This window comes from Diceros bicornis, chromosome 24 (assembly GCF_020826845.1).
Source record: "Diceros bicornis minor isolate mBicDic1 chromosome 24, mDicBic1.mat.cur, whole genome shotgun sequence".
NCBI classification, from domain to species: domain Eukaryota; kingdom Metazoa; phylum Chordata; class Mammalia; order Perissodactyla; family Rhinocerotidae; genus Diceros; species Diceros bicornis.
This window is the reverse complement of record NC_080763.1, coordinates 19,481,307-19,501,363: the sequence shown is the minus strand read 5'-3', so window position 1 is coordinate 19,501,363 and position 20,057 is coordinate 19,481,307. Positions and strand designations below refer to the sequence as shown.

The window sequence follows — 20,057 nt, the reverse complement described above, 5'->3', positions numbered from 1 at the left end:
CCGCTGCTGGCGGCCCGGGTTCAGATCCCGGGCGCGCACCGACACACCACTTCTCTGGCTATGCTGAGGCCGCGTCCCACATACAGCAACCAGAAGGATGTGCAGCTGTGACATACAACTATCTACTGGGGCTTTGGGGGGAAAAAAATAAATAAATAAAATCTTTAAAAAAAAAAAAAATAGTCTTGGAAGTTGTTCCACATCACAACATAGAGACCTTTTTTTTAAATAGCTATGCCAAAATCCTATTATCGTATTGAACACTGTGTGTTGAGCCCCATTCTTAGATCTTTATAAGTATTTCCTAAATAATTCTTATAATCATCCTTAGAGATACGAATTACTACTCCCAATTTATAGATGAGAAAACTAAGGCACAGAAGGTTTAAGTAATTTGTCCAGTTAAGCGGTGGTGGAACCAGGAACTCTGATATGTTGGAACTCACTGAGAGGAAAGTTAAACAATACGTGAAGAGTTTGAGAATGAGAGAGAGATAAATACATAAGAAAACAAAGGAGAAAACAAAATACATATAGGAATAGCATTTGCATCATGATAATAAGGTAAATATATCAGGTGTCTGAGGGAGACAAGGAAGACCGTGTGTGTGGTGGAGATGTGGGGGAGGTGAAAGAAAGTTAAGCCTACAACTTCCATCAAGCGCAGTCCATGGATAATGCCTAAAACTTAAGAAAATACAAGAGTAGAAGTAGAAGTGAGTTACGTAGAGAACTGAAAGTTGTAACTCTGAGAAAGGGATAAAGGAGTAGGGATTGCTGTTCCTAGTAATAAGTCTTGTAGAAATACCTGACTCTTTAAAAGATATGTACGTACAACTTTAGTAAAAATTAAAACTAAAAAAAGATGTCCAGCGCAACCACTTTGGAAAACTAGCAATTCCATTTCTATCTATTTACCCAAGAAAAATGAAAACACGTGTCCATAAAAAGACTTGTACAAGAATGTTCACGGCAGCATTATTTCTAATATCCCTAAAGGAGAAACAACTCATACGTTCATCTCTAAGACAGTAGATAGGAGTAAGGAGGATTTAAAACTAAATGAGATACTTCTCTGCAATAAAAAGACACAAACTGCTGATACACATGTGGATGAATCTCAAAAACATTATAGTGAACAAAGAATGTTACCTATAAAAGAGTAAATATGGTACAATTCCATTTATATGAAGTTCAACAATTGTAATCTTATATAAAAGTGGTTACACAGGGGGACTGGGAAGGAACATGAGGGAACTTTCTGGTGGTGTTGGGACTATTTTATATCTTGATAGGGGTGTATATTACACAGGTGTATGCATTTGTCAAAACCTATCAATTTGTGTATTTAAGATATATGGATTTCACCATATATGTAAATTCTATCTCAATTAAAACATAACAAAACAAGTATTTGGAAAAAAACAAAAGATGCCTGCCTGTATTTGATGAATGCTTGATACTACTTTTTATTGCTCTCAGATGAAAGAAAAACATTCTTAAATTGATCTCAAAATGACTTACTTCATTTAGATTAAGAATTTAGCATACTCACACATTCAATGTAATTCATGAATATGCAAATAGATAGTAACTGCCACCTTTATTGAGTCACTAACTAGAAAAACAAAAAGCAGAACAAACCCAGCCACCTCTGAGTTTTTAATGAACTCTTTGATTTGTAAGTAGGAGAAAATTCAGAAACTATGAAAAACAAAACTGCTTAGGGAAGCTGATCTAGTTCAAAAGATTAAAAGGTGGGTTTGTTCTACCCACCATAGTGGGTCTGAACATTTTTGCTTTATTATATAATAATGGCCCAAAATCTAGCAATCTCTTAAAAATATGAAAACATCTAGAAAGTATACACATATTAATAGGATGCACTAAAGTTGCCTTAAAGAAAAAATTTTAGCTTTTAATGAGCTAAAAAGTTCAAGGAAAAACAAAAGAGTAAATATAAGGAAAGCAGAAATCAGAAAATAGATGGAACAGTCTATATTAGTGAATAGATAAAAAGAAAAATTAAACCAGTCCTGAAGGTATGCAATGATGTCTGCCAACGAGTCTAACTGTCCAGAAGTAACTACTGTTATATCGATTTCTTGTGTATTCTTCCATAATTATTCTATGTAGATACAGGCCATTGGATGTGTTTTTTTTTTTAAAAAGGCACAAGGTAAACATCCACTTTTCGGCATATTGCCTTTCTATTTAAAAAAACAAGAAAATGTGGTGTGAACGTGTGCGCACGCGCACACACACACAGAATGGAATATTATTCAGCCTTAAGAAGGAAAGAAGGAAATCCTGTCATTTGCAACAACATGGATGAAACTACAGGGCATTATGCTAAATGAAATAAGTCAGACAGAGAAAGACAAACACTACATGGTGGAATCTTAAAAAAAAGCTGAACTCAAAAACAGAGCAAAGTGGTTGCCAAGGACTGGGAGGTGGGGGAAACAGGATAAGGTTGGTAAAAGGGTACAAACTTTCAGTTATAAGATGAAAAGGTGTGTGTCGGGGTAGGCAGGGAGAAAGGGGTAAAGGGGGTCAAATGGTACAAACTCCCAATTATAAATTAGGTTATTCATGAGATGTAATGTATAGCATGGCAACTACAGTTAATAATACTGTACTACATATTTGAAAATTGCTAAGAGAGTAGATCTTAAAAGTTCTCATCACAAGAAAAATAATTTGTAATTATGTATGGTGACAGATGTTAAGTAGACTTATTGTGGTGATCATTTTGCCCTATATACAAATACCGAATCATGTATATCTGAAATTAATATAAAGTTATATGTCAATTATACCTCAATAAAAAAATTAAAAAGGGGCCGGTCCTGTGGTGTAGTGGTTAAGCTCGGTGCAATCCACTTTGGTGGCCTGGGTTCGGTTCCAGGGCACAGACCTACACCACTCACTGGTGGCCATGCTGTGGCAGTGACCCACGTACAAAATAGAGGAAGATTGGCACAGATGTTAGCTCAGGGCGAATCTTCCTCAAGCAAAAAGAGGAAGATTGGCAACGGATGTTAGCTCAGGGCGAATCTTCCTCAGCAAAAATAAATAAATAAATAAAAACAATTAAACAAAAAATTAAACCTAAAAATTAAAAAAAGATGAAGAAAGTCTGAGGATCTAATGTATAGAAATAGTGACTATAGTTAATAATGCTGTATTGTATAATTGCAATTTGCTAAGAGAGTAGAACTTAAATGTTCTCACCAAAAAAAGGAAACATATGAGGTGATGGATGTGTTAATTGACTCAATGGGGGGAATCCTTTCACAATGTATACGTATATCAAATCATCACGTTGTACACACTTTAAATATCTTACGATTTTGTCAATTATACTTGAATACAGCTTGGAAAAAAACTCCAAACAAACAGTATGTCTTGGAAATTATTCCACTTTAGACACAAAAATTGGTTTTATTCTTCTTAGTAGTTGTACAGTATTCCGTTGTGTGGCTACACCACAATTAATTTAGGTCATTTATAGCTTTTTGCTGTTACAAACACTACTATAATGAAATTCTTACACACAATCTTTGCTCACGTACCTAACTAAATCTGCAGTTTTATTATATTATAATGGGTGACATCTAAAACTAAAATAGTTTAATGCAAATCCCATGTCCAAGAAGAAGGAAGAAAACTTATCTTCCTGCCTGCCTTAGGACACAAGGTTCTAGTTGGCAGTTTTATAACTGCTGCTCTTCTGCAACATAATTATAGTTAAACAGGCCTGTGTACACCAGGCTAGAAAACTTACTGCACTGTTAACTTCTATGATTGCAACTTCCAAATAATGACTCACTTTCCAAAACATGACTGCAAACACAGATCTAAAACCTTTATACTAGGATGGTTTACAGGTAGCACACCTGGGAGAAGCCTGGATTTGGATCTCATTGCCTCTAGCTCCTTCCTGGGCTTAGCTCCATTAAGTGTCTTCTTCCCTACTCAATTTTCCCCCTCCCCTTTTAAATGCAATCAAGTCTCAGATCTTTTAAAAAAATAAAAACCAGAACACAGCCCCCATCATGTGCACAAATTTCCCAACTACATATTAGAAAGAGTAGAATACATTTCCTTAATATCTATTCAAACCTAAACTTACCTTAATCTAGCATCCTCAGCCAAAAAAAACCAAAGAAGCTGTTTTGTTCAAGTCACCAATAACCTATTAACTGCCAAATTCAATGAAAACTTTTTTCAAACTGTAGTGCCTCCGAAGTTTCCTTTGTGGGATTCCTTTTTGGGATTTTCTAACCACCCTTTAAATATTGGCATTTCCCAGGGTTCTATCCTGGGAATTTGTTCTAACACAAATTTTTGTGTTCATAATTTGGTGACAATATTTTTAAAATGGAACTAATAAGGCTCATCCAGCTCCTTCTAAACCAATAGAGACATTAAATTTCAGTGCATTAATATATTTTTATTTTGGTGAGGAAGATTATCCTTGAGCTAACATCTGTTGCCAATCCTCCTCTTTTTGCTTGAGGAAGATTGTCCCTGAGCTAACATCTGTGCCAGTCTTCCTCTATTTTGTATGTGGGTGGCCGCCACATCATGGCTGATGAGCAGTGTGTAGGTCGGCACCCAGGATCCTAACCCGCAAACCCTGGGCCACCGAAGCAGAGCAGAGCGTGCAAACTTAACCACTGTGCCACCGGGCCAGCCCCTCAGTGTGTTAATTTTTACTAGAATGTATGTTAAATTGCACTCCTTGAACTTGTTCTCATAAGTTTTAAGAAATCTTTTTTATTTTATTATTTTTTTTATTGTGGTAACACTGGTTTATAACACTATATAAATTTTGGGTGTACATCATTATATTTTGATTTCCCTGTAGGTTACATCATATTCACCACCCAAAGACGAATTATAATCCATCACCACACACATGTGCCTAGTCACCCCTTTCACCCCTCTCCCTCCTCCCTTCCCCTCTGGTAACCACTAATCCAATCTGTCTCTTTGTGTTTGTTTGTTGTTGTTTTTGTCTTCTATTTATGAAAGAGATCATGTAGTATTTGACTTTCTCCCTCTGACTTCATGAGTTTCAAGAAACCTTGATATGAACAGTAGTTACTCATATTCTTAACTAGAAATCTAAAATTAATTTCATATTCTGTTACCACCATGCCTACCTCTATCCCAGGCCAGCCTAGTTTTTAATAATCTATTTATAGTATAAACCAATGATTATTACATGGAAAAGGATTTTCTTTTAATAATGGTTAACTATGAAATTGCTTTCAAATTCGAAGTAAATGAGAATGAGGATAATGTTCAACATATGAAGATCATGGAAACTAATGCTAATGTGGCACCAGGAAAAAAATCATTATTAGTCACTTTAAAACAATCTTCATATAGGAAAAACAGCCTTAAAGACAAAACCTACTACAATGTGTTGCTCACCTTTAAAGCGCCATAACACAATCCATACAGCAAGGCTACTGCCACGACGCTGCAGATAAAACTGTAAAGGGCTGCAAGTAGGCTTGTAGTGGCTGGATGGAAGAGGAAAAAGGAAATTAATATTTTATAAACATATATGGAAAAACATATCTTATATGGTCACTGGAAAGTATTTAAAATGGTATAATATTGACTATAATTAAATATCTACTCATTTGATTTGTAAAAATTCAGTTACTTCAGCCTGTCCTTTCAAATGATTTTGAAATGACAGGTTTACCATCCACAATTTTTGATACAGATAAAATACTCATCTTGGAAGTAATGAACATTTATACGTAGCAGAAAAAATTATGCCTATATTATGCTTCAAGAATATATCTTATTTACAAAAGTATGGGAAAAGGCAGCTTGCAGAGGCCTGAAAAGGAACTGGAGATGTATTAAGTACTCCCTGAAAGATATCAGTCTATGTAAATAGAACTTGTGTTACCCACAGAAGTAAATTTATATTCTTACATTATATATTTTCATAATATTATATACATATATTACATACATTTATATATTATACATATTATATATACATCTATATTCTTACATTATTATTTATTAATTAATTATCACAAAAAAGTATAGATCTGACATTATTAACAATAACAACAACAAAAAATAGACCCAATAGGATTACTAGTAATAAAGAACAGGGGATGGCTAAGACAGCTATCCTTTATTTTAAAATATGGATAACAGATTTTCTTTAATGGTAATTTTATCTGGTGACCATAAAAGAAATCTACAGGAAAAAATTTTCTTTAGGAAATATTAAAAAACTAACACCTTGGACAAGTTTGCAAATTATAATATGACAAAGCCCCTATTATAAATTACCCACACTAAACTCTCTCCATAGTATTTGGATTAATATTGCACCTATAATAGTCCCTAAATACTAAAACTGCCTTCTACCCACTAAGCTATGTTGAAGACCAGCCCAGTTTTAAATCATACCCCTTCCAAAAATTTTCAAAACATTAAAAATGCTCTAGATACACAGAAACAGAAAAAGCTTAGTTTCTATTGAAAATTTAAGCCATAATATCAACATTTTATCAGCAGAGATTATTTCAATGCACATACTTGGAAGATCTGAACTGCAAATGTGAAGAATGAAGAGAAATGGACTATAATGTTATAGTATTTCTTTCCTTTTCATATTTTTCCCCTAGTTGTACACTCATCTTTCAGTAAAATTCTAAATGGTTAAACTAAATAAGGGTATATTTTAACCACAGCAGCTGCCATAGGGTTATTTTCAAGTTCTGCAAACCATTATCTATTCTAGAGTAATATTGGTATGGTCTCATTTATTTTGAAAATAAAATATACATATAATAGGGGAATAAATTCCTAAGTATATCAATTCATATCCACATATTCTACTCTAAAAACAGAGATACTTCTAAAAATCTTATTTATTAAAATGCTTTTACTAAAAGCATTCTGATTTTGGCATTTCCAGTCTAAAGATAAAATAAAGCTCTGAAATCAAATACATAGACCAAATACATATACCAGTTCAAAATCCACACATAATGCCATTTATCAGAGCTCAATCTATTTGGGATAGATGATCTTTTATAATATTTTCTAAGTCTATACAGGTTCCACGTAAACTCACTATAACTTTTAGTTTTGGACAATAGTATTGTATCACTTTTTACAAATCAACTCCATTATTCCTGAATCTTTCACTAAAGTAGCTGACTTGACTACTTTTTCCTATCTATATATTAATTCCTGCTCTGTCTTTAATTATTAAATAAGTGCCTTTTTCTTTCTAATTTCAATTCTAAAATGAAAACTGGAAAAGCATTTTAATGTTCAGTTTATTACTTAATCATCTGTAAAAGTCATACTGTAATCTATAATTTTTTTAACGAAGTACTCACCATTACCACCAAAGATATGAATATCCAATTGTTCACAAAGGTACATTACAAATGTATTCACCTGAGGCAGGAGACCAATGAAAAACACTATCGGGAAACAGAGTGTAAACACTATAGAAGGAAAGAAAGGCATATTAAAAATAGCATTCCACATGCATCCTTTTTTTCATTTATGATCATAAAATAAATAATAAAAAGAAATCCAAAATTAATATATAACTTCTAAACAATTTTTGCAAAGACATAATTTTAAATTATTTCTCTCTACATAATTGCTTGGGTATCAAATAATCTTTTCAACTATAAAGAACAGCTTTTAGAATTATTTCAACCATGTTCACATAATAGGAACCTGAGATAAAGAATCCGAAGGAAATCTTCCATTGCATATGCTTCAAATATAAAAGAAATACTATAATATTTGTTCATCATTAACTTTTTTCATTCGTAATAGCACTATAGTTCTGTTCCTCACAGAGAGGATTACAATAAACAGCAAAGTAAGCCTATTAAAACTGTTTTTAACGGGGCCGGCCCCGTGCCTTAGCAGTTAAGTGCACGTGCTCCGCTACTGGTGGCCCGGGTTTGGATCCCGGGCGCGCACCAACGCACCACTTCTCCGGCCATGCTGAGGCCGCGTCCCACATACAGCAACTAGAAGGATGTGCAACTATGACATACGACTATCTACTAGGGCTTTGGGGAAGAAAAAAAGGAGGAGGATTGGCAATAGATGTTAGCTCAGAGCTGGTCTTCCTCAGCAAAAAGAGGAGGATTAGCACAGATGTTAGCTCAGGGCTGATCTCCTCACCAAAAAACAAAACAAACAAACTATTTTTACCTATATAACGCATCTATTTATCCAATAACTGTTTGTATACAAATAAATTAATGTTAAGATCTGAAATATTTTAAAGACGACTCACCTATAACTAAATCCCTGGCTGATATAAGCACCAGTGGATTGGTGAAAGTTATTCCATATAATTTGAACTTGTTTGTAGTAAGGTTTCTGCTACCATAATCCAAGAGCCAAATAAGACCACAACATAAACAGAAGTAAACTGGTCTACTGTAGGCAATGATACGATTATGACCCTGAAAATGATATTAAAAAAGAAGTCAGTTTAGTTAATTTTAAGAGTCACAACTAGCTACTGAGATGTTTGATGGCTTATATCCTAAGGATTCAAAATGTTTCCACATGGAAGCCAGGTTTCTGACTGTGGCAGAAGAGAATTACAAACATGGAAAGCAAGAAGAACAGAATGAATCCTGTGATACTGGATTGAAATTAGAGGAATCAGTATGAACTCACTGTTTTTAATATGCATATAAATAGATATAAGAATAGCTGTGTGTGTGTATGTGTGTACATGTGTGTATATACAGACATATATTTTCCAGCTTTATCCACTGAGAGGACCTAGAAGCAACGACATTCTACTAATAAAGATTATTAGCAACCAGATCTTAGATTATAAATACTATTATTCACTAAAAAGAACTAGCACTCCATAGAGGAAATGCTGGGTTGGGGCTAGGGTAGGGAGAGTATAAGATGAGCCTGGAACATCTTATTGTGCCCAAAAGGAAGAAGTACTTAAAGAATGATAAGGATACATCAAAAGGACACAGAGGGCAGCTTGATGGGCTCCCAATGCCCAAATCAGGGACAATTTGAGCATCAAAATAAATAATGATAGTAAGATTACAGTCCATTGAATAAGAATTTGTGACTCTACAACATTACGAAAAAATTAAGATAGAAGGGAAAGTTCTTCCTTACAGTAAAAAGTGAACTAATAAATGTAGAAGGAATAATGGAATTAGAAAATCACTATTTGGCAACCATCAAGTGATAGTGATTCAGGCAAGCAAACAAGTGGGTAGAAGTTTGCTGGCCATTGGTCATATGTATACAATCTCAACATATCTCCCTATGAGATATTTATTAACTACAAGAGAAAAATAGTAACATTACAGGAGTAGTTCTTAAGGGGGTGGGAGGGGATTTTTTCTCCCAGAGCAAAATTTGGCAATGTCGAGAGACCTTTTGGTTGTCACAATTGGGGTGGGGGTGCCAGTAGCATCTAGTGGGTAGAGATCAGAGAGAATACTATACATCCTGTAATGTACAGGACAGCACTCCCCTCACAAACTCTTAACAAAGAATTGTCCAGCTCAAAATGTTAATGTTGCAGAGTTTGAAAAACTCTGCCGACACTACTCTTACCCAAAAGATCAAAGTTAATGTCAGCAGTAAAAGGAAAAATCAACATCACGTGCTTTCTGATATGATGCACTGAGAAGAACACATCATTTTTGTAATATTTCTACCAAAAAAGCATGTCCTGTATCTAACCGAGAAGAACCATCAAACTCAAATTGAGAGATGGTCTACAAAATAACTGGCCTGTACCCATCAAAAATGTCAATATTGTGAAAAACAAATTATAAAGAACTGCTCCAGATTAGAGGCTAAAAAGAACAAATGCATAATCAGGGATTTTCTATTGCCAACTGAGACAATAGGAAACACCTGAGTAAGATCTTTAGATTAGAAAATACTATTATATCAGTGTTAATGTCCTGATTATGAGAATTACATTGGATTAATTTAAACAAATGCCTTTGTTTCTAGGAAACACATACTGAGGTGTTTAGAAGTAAAGGGGCATCGTGTCTATAATTCACCCTCAAACAGTGTAGAAAAGTGTGTACGTGTTGTGGGGGGCGGGGAGAAGAACTAGAGAGGGAATAAACAAATAGGGTAAAATGTGAACACAGGGAACTGGGTGAATGGCATTAGGAAATCTTTGCACAATCTGTGCAACTTTTCCCTAAGTCTGAAATTATGTCAAAATAAAAAGTTAGAAACAATACTTCCATACATTATTACACTTCAAAAGCACTTACAAAATAATAAACAACCTGTTGAAAGAAAGTCATTTGCCTCCTTGTTCTGCTTTGCTTACGTACTCTCGTTAAGTATTCCAATGTATGGGCAAAAATGATAATTTTACTCAAGAAAGAAGGCATGAGCATAAACTGTTCTTGGAGTCTGTTTTTTAACTACTTTAAAGAGAAGCCCTTTGGTCTTTCTATTAAATAAATACTCTAGGGTAAGGTCTAAAACTTGACTTCACAATAAACAGTGTTAGGCAGCTAATACTTTTGTCTAAAGTCACAAAGTGATTAACAAGGTTTTTAATCTCCTTAGAGTCCACAGGTCTAAACACCAGATCAATGTATTACTTCTTTATTCTTGCTCCTAATGATTACCTAAGCAAAATAATGTAAAATTTTTCCTACTTCAAAATTCTATTTTTCAATACTTATTCATGATTTATTGTTCAAAATTTATTAAATGAAAGTTATCAAATAACCACGAATTTATATGAACCATGTCTACCTAACTGATAACCTCCTCCTAAAACAGGTTGTCAAACAATGAATTACTTTGCTCTAGATTTAGAGTCCACAATTATAATGCAATTTTATTTCATGCTAATAAATCACCTATATATCTAGTAGTGTGTCAAAACTCAGATGAGAAAATAATAACATAAATCTTAATTCAATCTGACATATGACAAAAAAAAAAAGGTTTTGATGAATGTTAAGGAACTACCAGTTACAGGCATCTCAGAGTGACTTACATGTCTGGGAGAAGAAGAATCTGGTTGAACACTCTAAAAATGAAACAGAAAGATAGATTATACTACTGAAGCCCTGGTACTTTTACAAGCAACTTCTAAAATGCCTGAAATAATTTCAAGTGAATATCTCACAGCTAAGAAATGACCTACATTAACTCTGTTGAAACATAACAGAAGATGAAACATCAGCTCTAGACACTGGTGTCCCTGTGATATTAAAAACATTTCAAATCTTTCTTTACTCTTCAACCTATTATGGTTAATTAGTAATTTGCATCTGGCTTAACGTTTCTGAAATGGCATTTGGTAGACAGATCCATCTTACTGCTCGGCTCTTTGCTACACATAAGTATAGTTAAGGTAGAACACTTTCTTATGCAACATCACTCCATTCAGGAAATGCACAAAACTTGGCTTAGCTTATAAGAAGAATCCTAATTCTGCCCACAAATTCCAAGCTTACTAAACAATTCAATGGCATTTGTATTAAATATATTATCTGCATTTTCACATCAAAATCATCAAATAGGTTAAGCTATATCCTTGTAAAAAACTTTATCAACTTTCCATAAAAATGTTCCAAAGGCATTATGCAGCTACTTCTGAAATCGTGACTTTTCTCTCAAATTCCAGTTCATTTCCAATAGCATAGCAAGCAGTTTCACTAGGATGGCCTGTCATCACCCTACAATTCTAGACTGGACCAAGCTCAGAGTTTGGCCCTAGGCTGGATATGAGACCAGGTAATCTTTCCGTTCTTTCAATTCCAACATCTACCCTCTAACAGCTTCTACTCCAGCCTTTCTTATTTATGACTTTACTATTCTTCTAGTCAACTAATTTCAAAAATCTCAGTCATCTTTTACCTGTTTTATATCTAACCATATTAACCTGAAAGCAGTGGACAAAATTAATGGGACAAAGGACATTGGGGCCAGGGAATGATTTTAAATAGTTTAAGGCAATAAAGGGATGGATTAAGGTGGTTGAAATGGAAAGCAAGAACAAAGGCCAGAAATTTTAACATGGGATCACAAATTTAATCAAAGCGCCTTGGTTACTTGTTATTAGGGATACAGAAGGATGGCGTAGAGGCTATAAGATTTTGAGTTGGTATACTACTGTCAAAAGAAAAGAAACTGGGAAAGGAAAATATTTATCAGAAGATGATGATGTGCTATTTTTAAAATGTGCCAACTGCTGCTTAGATATATAGAACTAAAGCTTGTGAGAAAGGTGCAAACTTTGAGATACAAATCTGGACATAATTCGTATATGAGGCAACAAATAAAGTAATAAAAGAGGATGACCTCACTCGCAAGGAATTGCAAACTGAGAAGAGGGTCAAACAAAACCCTAGAGAATTCTCATAAATTAAGAAGTGGTCAAAAGAACAAAGAGGCATCAAAAAAAGGAAAACAAAGATATGTGACAAGTAGGAAAATCGTCGGGGTAGTATAAAGTCACAGAACATCAATGAGGAGAATATAGAAATGGAAGGTAATATTCAGAGGTATCATATGATGCAGCACTCACAGAGAATGAAGACTAAGAAAAGGACACGGATTTGGCAATTAGAGATTATTAGTACCACAAAGACTGTAATTTCAGTACTGCAATGAGGAAAAAAGTATGGATGGGCCTTGAAGAAATGAAGCAGTTGACATAGGTGGTTTATCCCAGATGTCTGTCTACAAATGGAGAGAGAAAAAAGAAAGGACAGCTGATGGTATAAACAGAACTAAATAGTTTTCAGGATGGGGGAGGGTTCTGCACATCAGCATATATCAGGTAAATAACCAATACAAACAAGGGTATTTACTGGCTAAGAAAGAAAGGAAAGGGAACAGTTCATGTTAACAGTCCACACTGATTTTGCATGGAAGGTGAAAAATTTGGTGTATGATTCTCCCAATTTTCGAAAGCTTAAAATTGATAACATTTGGCATTTTAGAGCCACTTTTGAAACAAGAGCAAAGGGACACCAATCTTCTGCTTTCAGTGTCCCAAAAGAACATATATTCTAGTTTTGACATTATTATATCCACCAAGGATGGATTTTAATAAATCTCACCTACAGAATAGAAGACTTAAAATATGGGAGTGAGAGAGTTAATGTTGATAAATTTAAAAGAAATGAACTTCAAGAAAGCAAATTATTTTTAACAAATGCCCAAATATTTTCTTTTAATACAAAAAAATAGTTTTTAGGAAGCTTCACTTACATATCATTATTTTTTTAAAGTGTATATGTCCCTTTTGTTCTCTATACAATCTAATGTAAACATGTAAACATTCAAGGAAAATAAATCTAAAAATTATCTTACTATAATTCAATGAATGATACAAAACCTTCCGCCTTGTAACACAACTATTATTCCAAAGTCTGAAAAGAAGAGACGCTGGTACCTTAAGCAATGAGTACTGACAGCTGGCTATCACCAGGCAGAACTGGAAGACCCAAATCTCTCTGAAGAAGCCGTGAATGAGAAGAACAGATCCCAAAAAAGCCACAAGGACAGCCAGGATGACAGCTAACACGTTTTCCAGGATCTCACGATTTCTGCAGACAGAAAAATTTATGAGTAAGTATATCATCAATGTAAGAAACTGATCAGAGTGAAAAAAGGGAAGACATCAATATGAAGCTCATATTATGTTTCCTGAGAGGTTTTTTGGTACTGGGTTTGAATAAGATTTTGGATCATACTGAAAAAGAAACTAGTTTATGTGGAAAATTAATACAAATTCTTATGTGCAAATAAAGATTCCTACAGTGGACTGTGAAGTTTTAATTTTAATACATAATATAGTTTTAATTTCTATTTTAAAAACTTTACTCTTCTTAACATCTTCTTGATCTGCCAAATTTGTTGCAAAATAACTAACTGAGATGGCAAATAAAGGAGATACACAAAGAACCAAATTTGAAAGACAAAATCTTGAAATAGTTTCTAGAAAATTAAATTTAAAAGTTATTTTACATGACAAAGTTGGTAACCAAATTTTGATACCAAGTGGTTTCATTTTCCCCATCTCTAAATCATCTGAAATTATCTGAAAACTAACTTACTAGAGTTACTTAAATACAGGCTCTTACACATGTTGAGAAAGATGGCAGTGATCAAGACGATCAATATTGCCTCTGTGAAAGTTGCTGAGACAGTTCTATATTTTATTAAACTGATTCTGTACAAGAAACAATATGATGCCCAAGACATTACATATAGCAATGAAAATGATTTTTATATGTCACACCAAAAGATAAAAATCTGTCTCATTACTTCTTGGGGAAATTTTATTCACAAAATGCTAATTACTTGCTAAAAGTCTTGCTTTTAAAGAATATTTACTGACACAGGAACATACTCAGCACATTCGCTATACAAAAAACAGGACACAAACTGTGTGTAAAGGAAGATAAAAGTTCTGTTATTTAAAAAACACACACATACACGTTAAAAAGATAAAATATCAAAATGATACTACTCATAATGGTTCTGTCTGGGTGGAAGAATTATGGTTGGCCTCTGTCTTAAAATTTTTCTATATATTTAAATTTTCTATAATGGGTAAAGAATTAATTACTCTTATAATCATAAAAATGTTTTTATTAATTTGTTTTTTAAGTCAATGTCATGTTTATAATCAACTGACCTAAAAAATAAAATTCACAAACATCTCTCTACTATTTTATTTGATAGTTCTACCAGATTAAAACAACTTCAATAGTATTTTCAAATCAATAAACACTGGTGTTTTCATTGACCTTATATGGCAGTTGTGGAATTCCAGATTTGCCAAATCCAATGATCCTCATTGTCCCTGCTACACTACATACTTTCCAAGTCGCTAGACACTGAACATGTGCTCTCCTTTGGTTGTTTTTAGTTTTTGATTTTGATGAATCCAATTATCAATTTGTTCTTTTACTGATCTTGTTTTTGGTGTCACATCTAAGAAATTTTGCCTAACCCAAGGTCACAAAAATGTTCTCCTATGTTTTTTTTTTTTCCCCAGAAGTTTTATGGTTTTAGATTTTACATTTAGGCCTATGATCCATTTTGAATTAATTCTTGTAATATGGTACAAGGTAAGGATACAAGTTTTTTTTTTTGCATATGGTTTCAGTACTATTTGTTGAAAAAGCTATCCCTTCTCCACTTCACTGATTTGGGATATTATTCTGATGCCATCTAAGCCTGGAGTTTTCTTTATGGGAAGGTTTTTAACTTCAATTTCCATTTATTTGATACAGGACCAATAAGGTAATGTATTTCTTTCAGAATGAACTTTGATAACGTATATCTTTCAAGAAATTTGTCCACTGTCAAATTTATTTACATACAGTTGTTTATAATATTCTATTATCCATTTAATACCTGTAGAATCTGTAGTGATATCTTATCTCATATTCCCGATATTGGTAATTTATATCTTTTATTTTTTTTTCCTGATCAGCCTGGCTAAAAGTTTATCAATTAAATTGATCTTCTCAAAGATGGAGCTTTTAGTTTCCTTGATTTTTCTCTATTGTTTTTCTGTTTCCTCATTGATTTCTGCTTTGTTCTTTATTATTTTCTTTCTTCTCCTTATTCGGATGTAATGTGCTCTAGTTTTTCTCCTAGTTTCTTCAGGTGGAAGGTGAAGTCCCTCATTTGACTTTTCTTCTTATTTAGTGCTATACTCTCCCAAGTACTGTGTTAGTGGCATTCCAAAAATTCTGATATGTTGTTTTCATTTTTATTCAGTTCAAAAATACTAATTTTCCTCTTGATTTCTTCTTTGATCCATGAGTTATTCGGAAGTGTTATTTAGTTTCCAAATATTCAGGGATTTTTTCCAAGGCTCTTTTTGCTATTAATTTATAATTACTTTCACTATGGTCAGAGAACACACTAGGTGTGATGTGAGTCCTTTTAAATATGACCCTTGGATTATGGCCCAGACTATGGTCTATCTTAGTGGATGTTCCACGTGCACTTAAAAGAATGTGTATTCTGTTGTTATGAGTGGAGTGTTTCATAAATGTCAATGAACCTAGGTTGGTTGACAGTACTGTTCAAGTCTACTATATACTTACTGATCTTCTACATACTTGTTCTACCAATTATTGAGAGAGGGATGTTGAATTCAACTATAACTGTGAATTTGTCTATTTCTTCTATTTCTATCAGCTTTTACTTTATGTATTTTAAAGTGTTGTTTTAAGTGTAGAAACATTTAGGATGGTTAAATCCTATGGATTAACTGACCCCTTATCATTATGAAATGACCTTCTTTATCCTTGGTAACATTCTTTGCTCTGAAATTTACTTTGTCTGACATTAATACAGCCACTCCCGCTTTCCTTTGACTAGTGTTAGCATACTATATCTTTTACAATCTTTTTACTTTTAACCTATTTCTGTTTTTATATTTAAATGCATTTCCTGCAGGCAGCACAGAGTTCAGTCTTGCTTTTTTCTCCAATCTGATGCCTTCTGACTTTTTCCGACTATAATCTTGTCATTTATTTTCCATCTGCTGATCTATTTGTTCTTAATCTTTTCCTTCTTTTTCTGCCTTCTTTTACATTAATAGAGTAATTTTTATGAATCCATTTTATCTCCTCTTTTTACTTACTAACTCTTTTGTTATTTTAGTGGTTGCTTTAGGGTTTACAGTATACATTTTATGACAATCTACTTTTAAATGATGTTATATGACTTCACATATAAGAAATTTACAAAAGTATACTTTTATACCTCCCTTCCTGGCCTTTATGCTATTATTTCCATGAATATTTATGTTTACATATGTTATAAACCACACAATAATTATTATTTTTGTTTAAACATCCAATTATCTCTTAAAGAGATCTAATTAGCAAAATCTTCTATATTTATCCATGTAGTTACTTACCATTTCCAGTAATCTTTGTTCCTTCGGGTAGGTTCAGATTTCTGTTTGGTATCATTTTCCTTCTGCCTGAAAGACATCCCTTTTTTTTTTTTTTTTTGGTGAGGAAGATTGGCCCTGAGCTTTACATCTGTTGCTAATCTTCCTCTTTTTGCTTGAAGAAGACTGTCCTTGAGCTAACATCTGTGCCAATCTTCCTCTATTTTATATATGAGGCACCACCACAGTATGGCCTGATTAGCGGTGCACAGGTCTGTGCCCAGGATCTGAACCTGCGAACCCCAGGCCACTGAAGCGGAATGTGCAAACTTAAGGACTACGCCACCAGGCCAGCCCCCTGAAAGACATTCTTTAGAATATTTTGTAGCGTTGAATTCTTGCAAAGAATTCTTTCAGTTTTTCCCAGTCTGAAAATGTCTTTATTTCATCTTTGTTATTAAAAGATATTTTTACTCGGTATAGAATTCCAGGTTGACAATTTTTTTTTCCTTTCACTACTTTAAAAATGTTGCTCCACTGCCTTCTCACTTCCATTATTTCCCATAATAAATGTGATGTCTTCCTTATCCTTGTTCCTCTAACAAACTCTGTCTTGTTTTCTCCTGCAGTTTTTAAGATTTCGTCACTGGTTTTGAGCTATTATGTGCTTTGGTGTAGTTTTCTTCATGAAAACTGTGCTTGGGCTTTATTGAGCTTTTTTAATGTGGATGTTTATAGCTTTCATCAAATTTGGAAAGTTCTCCACCATTATTTCCTCAAAATTTTTCTGTCTCCCTATCTCCCCTTGAAGTTGTCTCACAAGTTACTTTTACCTTCTTTCTAAGTTCTTTTCTTTGGGAGATGGGAGTGGGAGGGCGATGCTTTTTTCTTTCTGTTTCATTTTGGATAGTTTCTATTGCTATGCTTTCAGGGTCATTAATATTTTCTTCTGTGATGTCTAATCTACCTTTAATCCCATCCATTGTATTTTTCATCTCAGACATTCTAGTTTTCATCTCTATAAGTTTGATTTGGGTCTTTATTTATATCTTCCATGTCTCTAATTAACTTTTTTAACATATGGAGTACAGTTATAATTGTTTTAATGTCTTTGCTAATCCTAATACCTGTGACAGTTATAGGTTGGTTTCAATTGATTCATTATTTTCCTCATTATAAATGTTTTTTATCACTTCTTTGCATGCTTGGTAATCTTTGAATGCCAGACATCATAAATCTTAACTTATTGGGTGCTGAGAATCTCTGGATTTCTGTAAATCTTCTTGGGCTATGTTATACTACTTGGAAACAATTTGATCCTTTCGGGTCTTGCTTTTATGACTTGTTAGGTGGGTCTGGAGCAGTGCTCAAGCTAGGGCTAATTATTCCCCACTTGTAAGGCAAGACTTTCTTGAGTGCATATTTTATGCAGCAGAAAATATAAATTATCACTTTCTTCCATCTGGTTGGTGGGAACAGGCATGTATTTGCGGCCCTGTGTAAGTCTCAGGCACTGTTCCTCTATTTCCTTCACAGTTCTTTCTCTGGTAGATTCCTCACAAACATTCACTTATCAAAACACTGCTGAATAGTTGAAGAGACCCACTGCAGACCTCTTGAGATTCTCTCTCTGATATTCTGTCCTATGGATTTGAGCTGCCTTAGTCTCCCTGGACTCTTAGCTCCATCTCCTCAACTCAGGAAGTCTGCTGGGCTCTACTTCAGCACCTCCTCCTTGTGTGGCAGCCTGGAAACTCTCTTAAGCTGGGAAGCTGGGGCAACTGTAGGGCTCACATACTTTGTTTCCCATCTGTCAGGAATCACTGTCTTTTGTTGTCTTGAAAACCACTGTTTCATGCATGTTGTCTGTTTTTCATTGTTTCAGGTAGGAGGGTAAATCTAATCCTTGTTACTCCATGCTGACTGGAGGCAGCATTTGGTCACCAAGTTCACGATAGACTAATGTTGTTTACTATTAAGACTAGTGCTAAGAAATAGGGAAACAGAAGTTTCACCTTACAGCTTTTTACTTAGGGTTATATTACCTATAATCTTATGATCATTAACACCTCCTATTCTCTGGCTTTTAAGTACAGTCCCATGATTCTTATTAATAATAAAAATGATTTTTTGTATAAACATATTAAAATGGCCACAAAAAAGTTTTTAATGGATTCGAGAGTTAACGTTTGGGAACCCTATTAACTTAAATTTTATCTGAAAAGGATCAAAATAGAAAAACATTTCCAACATGGTAACTAAGTAAAAACTTCAATGGGTAATTAGAGACATCAATTTAAAAGCAAAATCTGTGCATATCTCTAACATCAGACTATATTCTCACCTATCAAACAGGGCCAAAAGTGTAAGTCTGTCAAAGTTAATGCCGATCCACAACTGGGGCAGGATCCAAAAGCGATAATAGTGTTTAACCTTTTGGGCAGCTTCTTCTGTTGGACCATAAGTAGCTGCCAAGTCAGGGCTTAGATCAATGTCTTGTTGCTCCAACAAATCTGTATCGATGGTCAATAGTCTGTTCAGTCGAATCTGCGGAAGAGAGAGCTAAAAGAAAGTCAGCATTAAAAGGCTTAAAATATCTTAAATGAAGTCATGATTCAAGGGCTACTCATTAGTCCACTCCCTGTGGATATTTTACGACCATTATAAACTAGAGCCATGAGCCACATAATGACGTTTCAGTCAACAACAGACCGCATAAACAACGATGGTCCCATAAGATTAGTACCATATAGCCTAGGCGTGTAGGCTATACCATCTAGGTTTGTGTAAGTACACTATGATGTTCACACAATGATGAAATCGCCTAATAACGCATTTCCAAAAGAACATATCCCTTTTGCTAGGCAACGCGTGTCTGTACAGAAGGTGACAACAGGAACTGAACTAAAACAAAGCAAATTAATCAATAGGCCTTTTAGAAAGGTTGTTAATAGGAAAAGTGTTCGAAATCTTAACACTTTATGATTGTGTAGCTAGTAAATCCATTAAAATCACTTAGAATGAATCACTAATGGCTTCCCTTCTCCCTGTCACATTTACGGTCTTTTCTCATTAAGCTGTGAACCTCATTGCCATGTTCAATCTGAGCTCCTCT

At 34.1% G+C, this 20,057-nt stretch overlaps 1 protein-coding gene across 10 annotated transcripts in view; it reads right to left on the bottom strand.

The window, feature by feature from the left end:
* Positions 1 to 20,057, bottom strand: part of PCNX1 (pecanex 1) — a 192,571-nt gene that overhangs the window by 59,537 nt on the left and 112,977 nt on the right. For 6 of the 10 annotated variants that reach the window (XM_058567242.1, XM_058567240.1, XM_058567237.1 and 3 more), the window contains 6 exons: positions 19,287 to 19,504; positions 13,472 to 13,625; positions 11,063 to 11,095; positions 8,327 to 8,498; positions 7,401 to 7,511; positions 5,449 to 5,540 (listed from right to left, as the gene is read on the bottom strand). In XM_058567242.1, coding sequence (XP_058423225.1) covers positions 5,449 to 5,540; positions 7,401 to 7,511; positions 8,327 to 8,498; positions 11,063 to 11,095; positions 13,472 to 13,625; positions 19,287 to 19,504 — 780 coding nt within the window. The remainder of the gene's footprint in view (positions 1 to 5,448; positions 5,541 to 7,400; positions 7,512 to 8,326; positions 8,499 to 11,062; positions 11,096 to 13,471; positions 13,626 to 19,286; positions 19,505 to 20,057) is intronic. The other 4 variants (XM_058567239.1, XM_058567244.1, XM_058567246.1 and 1 more) reach the window with 1 other exon arrangement.